The sequence below is a fragment of the Hypanus sabinus genome, chromosome 6 (genome assembly GCF_030144855.1).
Source record: "Hypanus sabinus isolate sHypSab1 chromosome 6, sHypSab1.hap1, whole genome shotgun sequence".
In the NCBI taxonomy this organism is placed as follows: Eukaryota; Metazoa; Chordata; class Chondrichthyes; order Myliobatiformes; family Dasyatidae; genus Hypanus; species Hypanus sabinus.
In genome coordinates, this window is record NC_082711.1 from 31404853 (window position 1) to 31416834 (window position 11982).

The 11982-nt window shown below is 38.3% G+C and overlaps 1 protein-coding gene across 1 annotated transcript in view; it reads left to right on the forward strand.

The window, feature by feature from the left end:
* Nucleotides 1-11786, forward strand: part of gtpbp4 (GTP binding protein 4) — a 48759-nt gene extending 36973 nt beyond the window's left edge. The window contains exons 12-18 of the mRNA XM_059971908.1: nucleotides 1737-1811; nucleotides 1892-1943; nucleotides 2857-2957; nucleotides 4278-4478; nucleotides 4684-4749; nucleotides 6899-7042; nucleotides 8267-11786. Of these exons, the coding sequence (XP_059827891.1) occupies nucleotides 1737-1811; nucleotides 1892-1943; nucleotides 2857-2957; nucleotides 4278-4478; nucleotides 4684-4749; nucleotides 6899-7042; nucleotides 8267-8419 (792 nt within the window). The 3' untranslated portion in view covers nucleotides 8420-11786. The remainder of the gene's footprint in view (nucleotides 1-1736; nucleotides 1812-1891; nucleotides 1944-2856; nucleotides 2958-4277; nucleotides 4479-4683; nucleotides 4750-6898; nucleotides 7043-8266) is intronic.
* Nucleotides 11787-11982: the final 196 nt, after the last annotated feature.

The window sequence follows — 11982 nt, forward strand, 5'->3', positions numbered from 1 at the left end:
ATCCAAACTCAGATTGGAGGAACAACACCTTATATACCAGCTGGGTAACCTCCAACCTGATGGCATGAACATTGACTTCTCTAACTTCCGTTAATACCCCTCCTCCCCTTCTTACCCCATCCCTGACATATTCAGTTGTTTGCCTGTTCTCCATCTCCCTCTGGTGCTTCCCCCCCCTTTCTTTCTCCCGAGGCCTCCCGTCCCATGTTCCTTTCCCTTCTCCAGCTCTGTATCACTTTCGCCAATCACCTTTCCAGCTCTTAGCTTCATCCCACCCCCTCCGGTCTTCTGTCATTTTGTATTTCCCCTCCCCCTCCTACTTTCAAATCTCTTACTATCTTTCCTTTCGGTTAGTCCTGACGAAGGGTCTCGGCCCAAAACGTCGACAGCGCTTCTCCCTATGGATGCTGCCTGACCTGTAGAATGGATAGAAGTTTGTCTGGCTGGCAGGCAAAAAGTGGGATTAAAGGGAGCTTTTCTGGTTGGCTGCCAATGACAAGTGGTGTGCTGCAGGGGTTGGTGTTGGGGCTGCTTCTCTTCACGTTATATATCAATGATTTGGATGAATAAATTGTTGGCTTTGTGGCCAAGTTGATGATTGGAAGATAGACGGAAGCACAAGCAGTGTTGAAGAAGCAGTTGCAGAAGGACTTGGACAGATTAGGGGACTGGGCAAAAAAATGGCAGATGGAATATAATGTATGGAAGTACATGGTTGTGCATTTTGACACAAGGTATACAGGTGTGTACTACACAGAAGTCAGAGGTGCAGAGGGACTTGGGAGTCTGCGAGCATGATTCCCCAAGGGTTAACTTGCAGGTTGAGTCAGCAGTTAGGAAGGTAATTGCAATATTAGCATTAATTTGGAGAGGACTAGAGTACAAAAGCAAGGATGTAATGCTAAATCTTTTTAAGGAATTGTTCAGACTGCACTTGGAATATTGCAGGAAAACGGGGCGGAGAGGGATGACGGATCAGTCCTGATGGAATGGCAGAGAAGAATCTGGGCCGATTGGCCTAATTCTGCTCCTATGTTTTATGGTCTTGTACACCTGGTGATTGCAGTTGCTAATTTCATCTTCTTACCACCCTTTTGTGTTTGACATAATTATAATTAAAAAATTTTAAGTTTTATTTCTATCGATATTAGATATAAAGAGCATAGGTTTAAGGTGGGGGGGGGGGGGAAACTTAAAGGAGATTTACACGGCAGGTCTTTTTACAGAGTTGCAAATGCCTGGAAAGTGTTGCCAGGAGAAGTAGTTGAAGTAGATCTCTTACCAATGTTTATGAAGCGTTGTTTCTTTATCATAGTACCATTTTTTGATTAATCAAGTATTTATATTAGGATCATTTACCCAGTGGTTCAGACTTCCTTATTGAGCTCTGCTTACAGGCAAACTATTTTAGTGTAGAAGCATGATCTTGGATTCATTTGGAATTAATACTTGGGTTCTTCTGCAGAAAATACTATATATAAAATCTGTAGGAATTCTTCTATTTTTTCTCTTGCCTACCTTTTTGGCTAATATGCCGAATTAAGATTTTTACCCAGGCTGAATTACTGTGCAGAAGTCTTTAATATTGCTGTTTGATTGAGTCACTTGAAATTGATGTATAGGTTATCTATCTTCTATAAAGCACCACTTAGTAAATTTGCACAACGTAAATTAGTATTTTCTGGTATCTTGTGTTGAATTGATATTGAAGATGGTTTTATCTTGTACTATTGCAGGAGAGACCACCCTGGATTCCTGAAGGAGCTACCACACGCAGAAAAATGGAGGTGGATATGCCAAAGCGAAAAACGGTTGGTATGATTTTCAGTTGCAAACAATTGATGTGCGTTTCTGCAACTATGTTTTCATGAAAGACTCTCTCATCTGACAGGAACGGGACTTGGAGTTGGAGATGGGCGATGATTATGTTCTGGATCTCCAAAGTAAGTACTTTTCTGGAATAATAGCAGTTTTCTGATGTTCTGTAGCATTTAAAATTATAATTAAAAAAATGTATTCAATTTGAGAGGCTTTATTCTGATGAATAAAGGTAACCTAAATCAAGTGACAAAAGTTTAAATTAGAAGCATATATGAACATCATTCAATGATTTTTAGAAGTAATTTTATGTCCACTTGTTCAAAGTAATTTCTATATCAAATTACTTTATGTCACCATACACAACCCTGAGATTCATTTTTCATCGTAAGTACAAAGGAACACCATAGAGTCAATGAATGACCACATGACATGAAAAGCTCTTGAAAGTGAGTCCATGGATTGTGGTAACAGTTCAGTGATGGGGTGAGTTGGCTTTAGGAGGGTTAGCATAAATTTAGCTTTTGCATCTTAGTAGGCCTCTGATTACCAAAATACCCAGGTAATACAAAATTCAGTTGAAGTGCATGACCTTGTTCCAAATTGGCAATGAGCTCCTTCCATATCGTTTTGCCAGGGAAAACATTGATTGTCCATTCTTAACCATTAGACTGGCATCATAACGATAACTGTCTCGTTCTATCATTTTTTGAGCTTCTTTCAATGTCACACTTGAAGCTTGGCACTTACATAACATTTGTGTGAATATAAAAAATATATAATTGAAGACCTGGCATGCAGTCTTGACTCAGCTTTTGACTTCGAAGGGAGGCCAATCTAAGCCCAAGTCTTTTCCAGAAGTTTCCAAAAGCAGTGGCAAAACTTACTTTGCAGCCAAACACAGATGTCTAGAAATAATACTTTAGTTTGTTATCTCATTAATGGTAGCTGGTATCTATTATTGATGTACCTAGGTATCTTTAAAGAGCAAGTATTTTGTGTAAGTACCTAGGTATCTTGTTTTTTTTTCCCATTTAGAATACTGGGATCTGATGAATCAGTGCGAGAAGAAAGATCTGATACCCGAAATATGGGAGGGTCATAATTTGGCTGATTACATCGACCCTGACATTATGAAGGTGAGTTATAATTTAGCATTTCAATTTTAATTTGGCATCTTGCTAAGACTGTTTGGTAGATAAATAAATTTACTAAAGAAGCACCAACATTGTAGTTTTACTGTGGTATATATTGAAGCATGGTGGACATGCTATCAACAATCTACTTTTACATTAACATTTGTGGTTAAATTAATCAAGCAGGGGCTTAGGCTGTGATCAAGGTACATAGCTGAATCTTACCAAGTTGAAGCATTAAATATGAATCCCTTACATCTGCAAAAGCTAGTGTTAGTAATGGTGATCATGAAACTATTGGGTTATGTTTCTAAAGGAAAAATGCATCTAGTTTACTAATGTCTTTCAGTGTGGTTGATTTGTAATTGTAAGCCACCAATGTAGTTTTGTGTTTAAGGATGGAGAAAAGTTCTGGTCTTACCAGTGACTTCGAATCCCTCAGATGACTTTTTCAAACTTCAAATTTTATTGTTCATTTCCACGCTAAATGCCATTACAAAAGGCCTATACTGAATTTTAATATGAGGTGTAATTATGTTCTTAATACAGTTGCACTGGTTGCTTTATCAATATGTTTAAAAATTTTGAGCATTCAGTGTATTCACTTATTCCAGCAGTGCAGTCATAAAAGGGAAAAGAAGTTTCATCCTTAATGGAAGTAGTTCTTCGGTACATATCAGTGCTCATAGTAATTTAAATTCTTAATGTTAGTTGGGGGGTGGGTGGGAAGTTCCTTTACAATTCTCAACCATGTAAAGATTTTGTGGATAAATAATACATTTCAAATTTTTAGTTCTACTCCGGCTGATTCTCATTGGAGAAAATTGTTTGAATATTTTGGGCAGAGAAGCCATTTGGTAGAATCCCCTTGGAATCCCCTTCAGTACCTTAAGCCTGTGTTACTAGTTCATCTGCCAAAGGAAACTTGTGGCTGATCAAATGAATAAATAATTAATATCTAGCATTTGTCCAATCCCTTGGTTCTTCCTGTTCCTGAAATTTTCACGCAGTAGCCGTCATTGCAGTTTTGATCACCAGTTCACAGTTTGTAAACTAGGATTATGCTTCTTTCCACTTTATAAAGATTAATTATGTAATATTTAGCTGAATGAAACAACTTGTGTTATTTGTGAATTACTGACTTGGTCTAAATGTTTATATGGAAAAGAATTGTGATAATTGTTTTTAAAACTTACCGATTTACGACAAAATAGCTTCAGCATCGGAAATTTTTTTTAGTGTATATTTTAACATGTGCTTTTCATCCATCAACTATTTTGGAATTGAAGCTCAGCTTAAAATACTTTAACTGTACCTTTTCAGAAACTTGTAAACCTGGAAAAAGAAGAAGAATTGAAACAATTAGCAGGGGAATATGATTCAGATTCCGAGAGCGAGGATGAGGAAATGAGAGATATCAGAAAGTTGGCTGCTCAGATACGAGAGAAGAAAAAGATGCGAATATTGCTGTCAAGAGAAAAACAAACCAAAAAAGGTCCCAAAATGCCCAGAACTGCTAAAAAGGCAAGTACTTAAGCAACACAAGCAGTACTTTGAGAAGTTAGTTATGTGCTTTAAGATGCACCCTGCACAAGAAGTTTTGTACTTTCCTAAAATCCCAACTACTCTCATCTGCTGGATGTTCAAAGCCTCTGTTTTTCAAGGAAATGCTGTTGTGATTTGGTCGTTTCAAATAATGGATATTAATAATATTGTGAATATTTTGCAGGTTGAAAGAAAAACTTTGGAAAAGGAGATGGGATCCCTTGGTTTGGATATGGCCAACAAAGATGAGGTAAAGTTGATTTTAATGAATAGTACTTAAAATACATTTTGGTTCCTTGGCCAAATCCACTGTATATCGACACCTCCCTTTTGATCTACTGAATTTTATACAAAAATGCTTTATGCTCACCCATTGCATGCCTTCTTCTCATGGTTACTCTCATGAAGGAGGTACAGATGCCTGAAGGCACATACTCAGTGATTCAGAAATGGCTTCTTCCTCTCTGCCATACAGTTCCTAAATGGGCATTGAATCCATGAGCACTGCCTCATTTTTAAAAATATATATATAGTATTTCTGTTTTGTGGTTTTTTAATCTATTCAATATACATATATTTACTTATTTATCTTTTCTTTCTATATTATCATGTATTGCATTGAACTGCTGTTACTAAATTAACAAATTTCATGACGCATGCCCGTGATAATATACCTGATTCTAATTCTGCCTCATGAGGCAAGTGAGGAATCCTTGGCACTTCTGGACTTCGCGACAAAGACAGTTTTGTTAATTCTCAAAGTACTTGTTTTAGAAGATCTTGTGCGATAGGTATCTCTGTGACTAGCACATAACTGGTGGCACTTTGAAAATTTGCATTTGAAGTAACTATGCCTGCAATCCCTGTGTTTATATAAAAGCTCTGTTCCTGAAAAATGTTTAGGACGATTTTACTATCAGCCAGAACCTCCATTTTCTATATAACATAGTACTGTACAGACTTTGCCACAATTTCATTTCATTGAATAATCACACTAACACTTTTTCATTAAACTAATGGTATTCATCCAGCCATTGGTGTGTTCAGTTATGAGACATAACTTATTATAGCTTGAAAAATGTTCTAAAAGCATATAGGAACATTTGCATTGAGATTTCCATAAATTGTGTCAATTTTAATCCAAATTATAGGGCATTATTTATTCTACATTCTGTAATTTTTTTGATGTAATTATCTCAATGCGCTAATATAATGAAATGATCTATATAGGTAGCATGCAAAACAAAAAAAAATCACCACTACTTGGTATTTGTGACAATGATATACAAATTTATTTAAGTCAATACCGTTTTTCAGTTGATAAAATATGGGAATATGGTTGTTCACTTATATGATGACTTCTGTTACATATAACCATATAACAATTCCAGCACAGAAACAGGCCATCTTGGCCCTTCTAGTCCATGCCGAACGCTTACTCTCACCTAGTCCCACTGACCTGCACTCAGCCCATAACCCTCCATTCCTTTCCTGTCCATATACCTATCCAATTTTACTTTAACTGACAATACCCTACCTGCCTCTACCACTTCTACTGGAAGCTCCTTCCACACAACTACCACTCTCTGAGTAAAGAAATTTCCCCTCGTGTTACCCTTAAACTTTTGCCCCCTAAATCTCAACTCATGTCCTCTTGTTTGAATCTCCCCTACTCTCAATGGAAAAAGCCTATCCACATCAACTCTATCTATCCCCCTTATAATTTTAAATACCTCTATCCAGTCCCCCCTCAACCTTCTACGCTCCAAAGAATAAAGACCTAACTTGTTCAACCTTTCTCTGTAACTTAGGTGCTGAAACCTAAAAATGTGAGTGTAAGTGTCGGCACGGACTAGAAGGGCCGAGATGGCCTGTTTCCGTGCTGTAATTGTTATATGGTTATATGTTATATGGAAACCCAGGTAACATTCTAGTAAATCTTCTCTTAACACATTAGAGTAACAGAGACATTTCAAAACGCAAGACGTGAAGACTAGATAATGCATAGCTAATGTGGCCAATAGTTATGCTGAGGACAGGGGGCTATTGCTTCTCTTAGTTAGAACTCCTGATTTCCTCCTTTTGCTTCCTGTTACTAGTGAATATATTGCAGATATTGAAAGAAAACTGAATATATTTTATTTTGAAATCCAATGCCTTTCAAAGTCACAAACTATACCATTCTTTGAAAATAATGCCAATTTGCAATTAGCTTTCTTTGGGATTTAATATTTTTGTACACTGCAGAAAGTTGCTTAAAATTAGAATATTCTTATATTTGGCTCATGTATGTAATAAAGGTAATAAATTTAGTTGTTAATGCACTGTCACTTTTATATTGAGTGTTTCAAAGCTACTGAAGTGTGGATAACATTTATTTTTGTTTGCATACTGTTTAGACACACTACGCAGAACAAGCTCGGCGGTCTAGAAGTGTCACCAGGAAGCGCAAGCGGGAAGAATCTCAGCCACCAACGTCTAAGGCGCGCAGTCGCAGCTCTTCTCGTACCCCCCGTGATGTCTCTGGTGTGCGTGATGAAAAGGTCAGTTCTCAGTTCATACCCAAACTGACTAGTGTGGAGAAGCAAAAGTGGTTCATATCAGTTTTACAGAAATGAGCATGTCATTGAAATGGCTGTTAGCATCGGTGGATCTACAAGTGAAAATGTGTTAACACCTGGTCATTTAGGGTGGGATTCCCAACCTGGGATCCGCAGACCCCTTGGTAAGGCATGGCATAAAAAAGGTTGCAAACCCTGATTTTAGGGGATATGTCTGAGAACTATGATGAATAATTTTTCAGTTGGAACTTGATCACTTTGGAAACAAGATCTGTACATTTTTAGGTTGGGATGTTTGACTTTTCAGGATTTGGGCTTTATTTTGCCTGTCACCTTTTGAGCAAGTCTCCGATGCTTTCATGTTAGGATTTTTGATAATTACTGCAAGAACCTCAGGAAATAGGATAAAGGATGTTGTCAGTAAGACTGCTCATCAACATTAATTTTAGTGGAGTAACTCGATACTGAGGACATCAATGGAATAGGGGTATATAGTCTTAGTACAGCACTTGTCTTGTGGGCATTAATCTCCCATAAAATAAATTTTAAAAATGCAGTAACAGACTATTTGACTCCTTGAGCTTACTCCATCCAGTAGTAACTTCATGGCTGTTCTATGCAACACCTTATTCCTGCCCTATTCCACATCCTTTGTGTTGTCTAATATCTATCAATAAACCAAAGCTAATGAATAAATTCCATTTCAAACATCCGCCACCTTTTCTGCAGCTGTCATCTCATTTCGGTGTCAATATTTTAAGAGTGATCCTTAGTTTTTTTTCATTGAAGTTCCACAGCTACCACGGTGATATTTGCACTTGACTTTTGGATGGTTAATCTGGGTCTCACTTTGGTAAATTGACCCTGCCATTCAACCACCATATCTTGAAGAGCAGGAGCAGTGGTGCATCGGGAAGTTGGTTATTTGCTTTCAAACCCACTCAGCATATGACATTTTGTTCTTTCTCAAGTCCAAATACACTCCTGTGTAGAAAGTTCAAAATCACTACTTTTCGGGAGAAATTGTAGGATTTAAATTGGGTTATTTTAAAGAATGGTAGCTTTAGGGTATAAAATCAACCCTGGTCCATCTTTTAATTTTGTTTTCCTACAGCTTATGCCTTCAGTAATGTTGCGTAAAACAAGTGTGGTCGCACTTGTTTTCTCTCCTCTTTTTGACTCGAATGTCTTTTTTTCCTTACGTAGATGTTGAAAAAGGTGAAGAAGATGATGAAGAACTCTCAGCAGGATATGAATCGCATGGGCAAGAAAGGGGAAGCTGATCGACATGTATTTAATCTTAAACCCAAACATCTTTTCGTTGGCAAGAGGAAAATGGGCAAAACTGACCATAGATAAAGTGGCATTGTCAATTAGACTGTAGGACTTACATATTCAGTTATAAGAGAGCTCCAAATGACTTGTGATATGATGGTGAAATTTCGAGACTTTTAAGTTGAGATCGATCATCAGAACATAACTGTGCCTTTAATGATTCCTATATAAAAAGAAATTGAATATTAAATTCTACAGACTTTTTTATTTGTTGAAGTGCATTTCCTGGCAATGTCTAAGAAATATGTACAAGATACATTGGGGCAACAAATGTCTGTTTTGAAACAGACATAACCAGAGAAGAACTAGAAGGATTCTACTTTGAAGTATGCCTAATCCAACCAAGCGATAACTTTTGATAGAGTTTTGATTTCCTGCCTATAGTTTTTAAAATGTACGTGGTAAACTTGACTATAAATTCTTGCATTGGTAAACTGAAAATGTATGAAGAGACTGGAACCCACTCAGTGGGTTTGTCAATAATCAAAAGTGAGATATTAAATAATTTTGCCCGTTCCTTGCATTGCATTATAATTACAAGATTCCTTTGGCTGTTGTTTAGTGAACTCTTGCCTTTGAGTTGCAATCAGGGGTTCAGCCTTAAGATCAAAGATACTTGAACAATGCAGAATTCCAAGAGCTGTAAGAGGTGCGTATTATGAGATAATGTTAGAACCTTAATTCTGTTAGGCACTGTACAGCCTCTATGAGGAGTTGTGGAATTCTTCCATTTCCTGGCCTGGCAGTTTGTCCTTCAGGATATGGGAGCATGATCACTAAACTGGCCATTCTTGGTGGGCATTTAAAATCTCTGTCCAGAATAAATTGTTGCCCTTCAGAGTTTGAGTGCTGTTTAACGTGGAATTCAGGAGGTGGTGATCAGCTGGTTTTCTTTCCTTATTGACAAGATGCAATGGCTACTGGGGATCGTGAATTAGTGTTGATTCCACAGGCGGCTCATTCCTGATACTTGCACTCTGATCTCACTTCTCAGAATCAGGTTTATTATCACTGTCTCAGATGATGTGAAATTTGTTTTGTGGAAGCGGTGCAGTGCAAAGATATAAAATTACAAAAATAAATAGTGAAAAGAAATGAGGTGGTGTTCAGAGACTCTAGAAATCTGACGATGAAGGGGAAGAAGCTGTTTCTGAATCACTAAGGCTCCTGTACTTCCTCCCCAACAGTAGAAATAAAAGAGGGAGTGTCCTGGATGGTGAGGGACCTTAGTGATGCATGCTGCCCTCTTGGGGCGCTACATCTTGAAGGGATCCTTGATTGCTGGGAGGCTTGTTTCACTGATGGAGCTGGCTAAGTCTACAACCCTTTCCAGCCTCTTTTGATCCTGTGCATTGGAGCCTCCACAACAGGCTGTGATTCAACTCGTTGGACTACTGCACATCCACGGAAACTTGGAAATCCTGAACGTACCAAATCTCAAACTCCTAAAGTGCAGCTGCTGGCAATTGCATTACTGTTTTGGACCCAGGAACTTGAAGCTATTTATGCTTTCCACTGCTGAGTCCTCAGTGAGGACTGATGTGTGTTCTCTGAACTTCCCCTCTAAAGTCCACACTCTATTCCTCGGTTTTGCACTCAATTTTAGCAAGGTTGTTACTGCTATACCTCTCAGCCAGGCAATCTATCTCACAGCTGTACACCACCTCAGTGCCATCTCAGATTCTACCAATAGTGGTTGCCCCAGTTGGCTGAGAAGGCCAGGTCACTGGGTGGATTTAAAGTGGAATTTGATAGGTTATTGATTGGTCAGGGGATGGAAGGATATGGGCAGAAGGCAGGTTAACGGAAATGGATCAGCCATGATGAAATGGTGGAGCAGACTTTATGGCCTAATTCTGCTCCTGTCGTATATAGATTATAGATGTTTATAGATGGCACTATAGCTGCCACACAGTCATGAGAATAGAGAGAACAGTGGGCTGAACATATTGCTTTAAGCCTGTCATTTGGAGAGATGTCATTAATGGTTCGCACTGGTCTCCCGACGTGGAATTCAGTGATAGTGTTCCAGAGAAAGGTACGGAAACCAAGGTTTTGAAGCCTGGTTATTAGTACAGGCAAGTCTGTCTTGGCAATACACCTATATATAACACTGATTATGATAGAGTGACTGGAAATTGGTTGAAAGGTGTAAATTTTTTTTGGGTGCATCTCCTTTGAAGTTGTTGCTTGGCAGCTGTGGGACATGATGATCATTGGGTCTTGTTTTTAAGAACACAAGTTGATACACTGAATTTCAGACTGTAACAGCCAGTGAACCTGTGGATATATTCCATAATGGGCAGAGGTAGTAGTCAGACTCTGCTGGTATTCAAGTACACAATATTGTAAGAAACTGGTACTTAAATTTTTTTTGATGGCTCTGTGCTGTGTATGAGGCCAGTAGTATTCAAGTGTTTCACAGAACAATGCATGCCTTTCAGCTCAATTACTATTTGTTTCCCAAATACTTCAGTTGGTTGTACTTCCCCTTTTAGTTGTAGGTGTTCATCTAAGTGGCACATTTCTCAAGCACCTGAAATTTATAAAATGTGTAATATTTTGCTTTCAACTTGCATATAAATTTAGCATGGATCACTGTCATTGACAGACATGTCAGAATGGGAATTGAATTGAAATGGGTAGCCACTGGGAGATCTTGCCTTTTGTTGCAGTCAACACTTTACTTTTTGATCCTGTTGTATGCAGCGCTCTGAGTATGGTTTCTACATCAATGAGGCTCGACACGGACTGGGGGACACCTTTGATCTGTCTGCTGCAAAAGGCAGAATCTTCTGGTGGCTATCCACTTTAGCTGGTCTTCCTATTCCCATTCTGGCATCTGTCCGTGGCTTCCAGGTTGAGGACAGTTTGGAAGATTAAGTTCTGTTTGGGTAGCCTCCAACCTGAGAGAATGAACATCAGTTTCTCCAACTTACAGTAATTAATCCCCTCTCTCTTTTAACATTCCCCATTCTGGTTACCCTCCCAGTCTTTCCCCTCACCTTTTTCCTTTTCTTCCTTGGTGCACTTTTATTCTGCGACAGAATTCCTTCATCCTGCACCCACTCCCCTCACCTGGCTTCCTGTCACCTTCTAGCTTGTACTCCTTCACTTCCCTCTTCCTTCCGAGTCCTGCCAAAGGATCTCAGCCCACTTCAACTGTTTATTCCCCTCTCTAGATGATGCCTGACTTGTGATTTCAGTAGTGGTTTGTGTTACAGCTGTGTATACGATCAAGTATTTAATAAAATAACAGCTGATTTACTCTTCACCTCATATCGATACAGTATTCAAAAATTGCTTTCAATTTTCTTTGTACAATTTAGGGGCAATTAAGTAACACTTTCAGTAATAAGTGGATCACTTAATAAATGGCTTGTGTATCAGAGCAACTTGTATCGTTAAATGTTTGGCTATTGTTTCTGACACTGACAACCAGTATATTGTAGCATGAAGATTTAGTCATTAAGCTGTATCTTGCTCCTAGTGTTTCCATTCCTTATCTATATATATATATATATATTTTTTTAAAAGGACCTTAAACAGTTTGAGCCTAGTTCTGCAATGCACAGTAAAGGAATGCA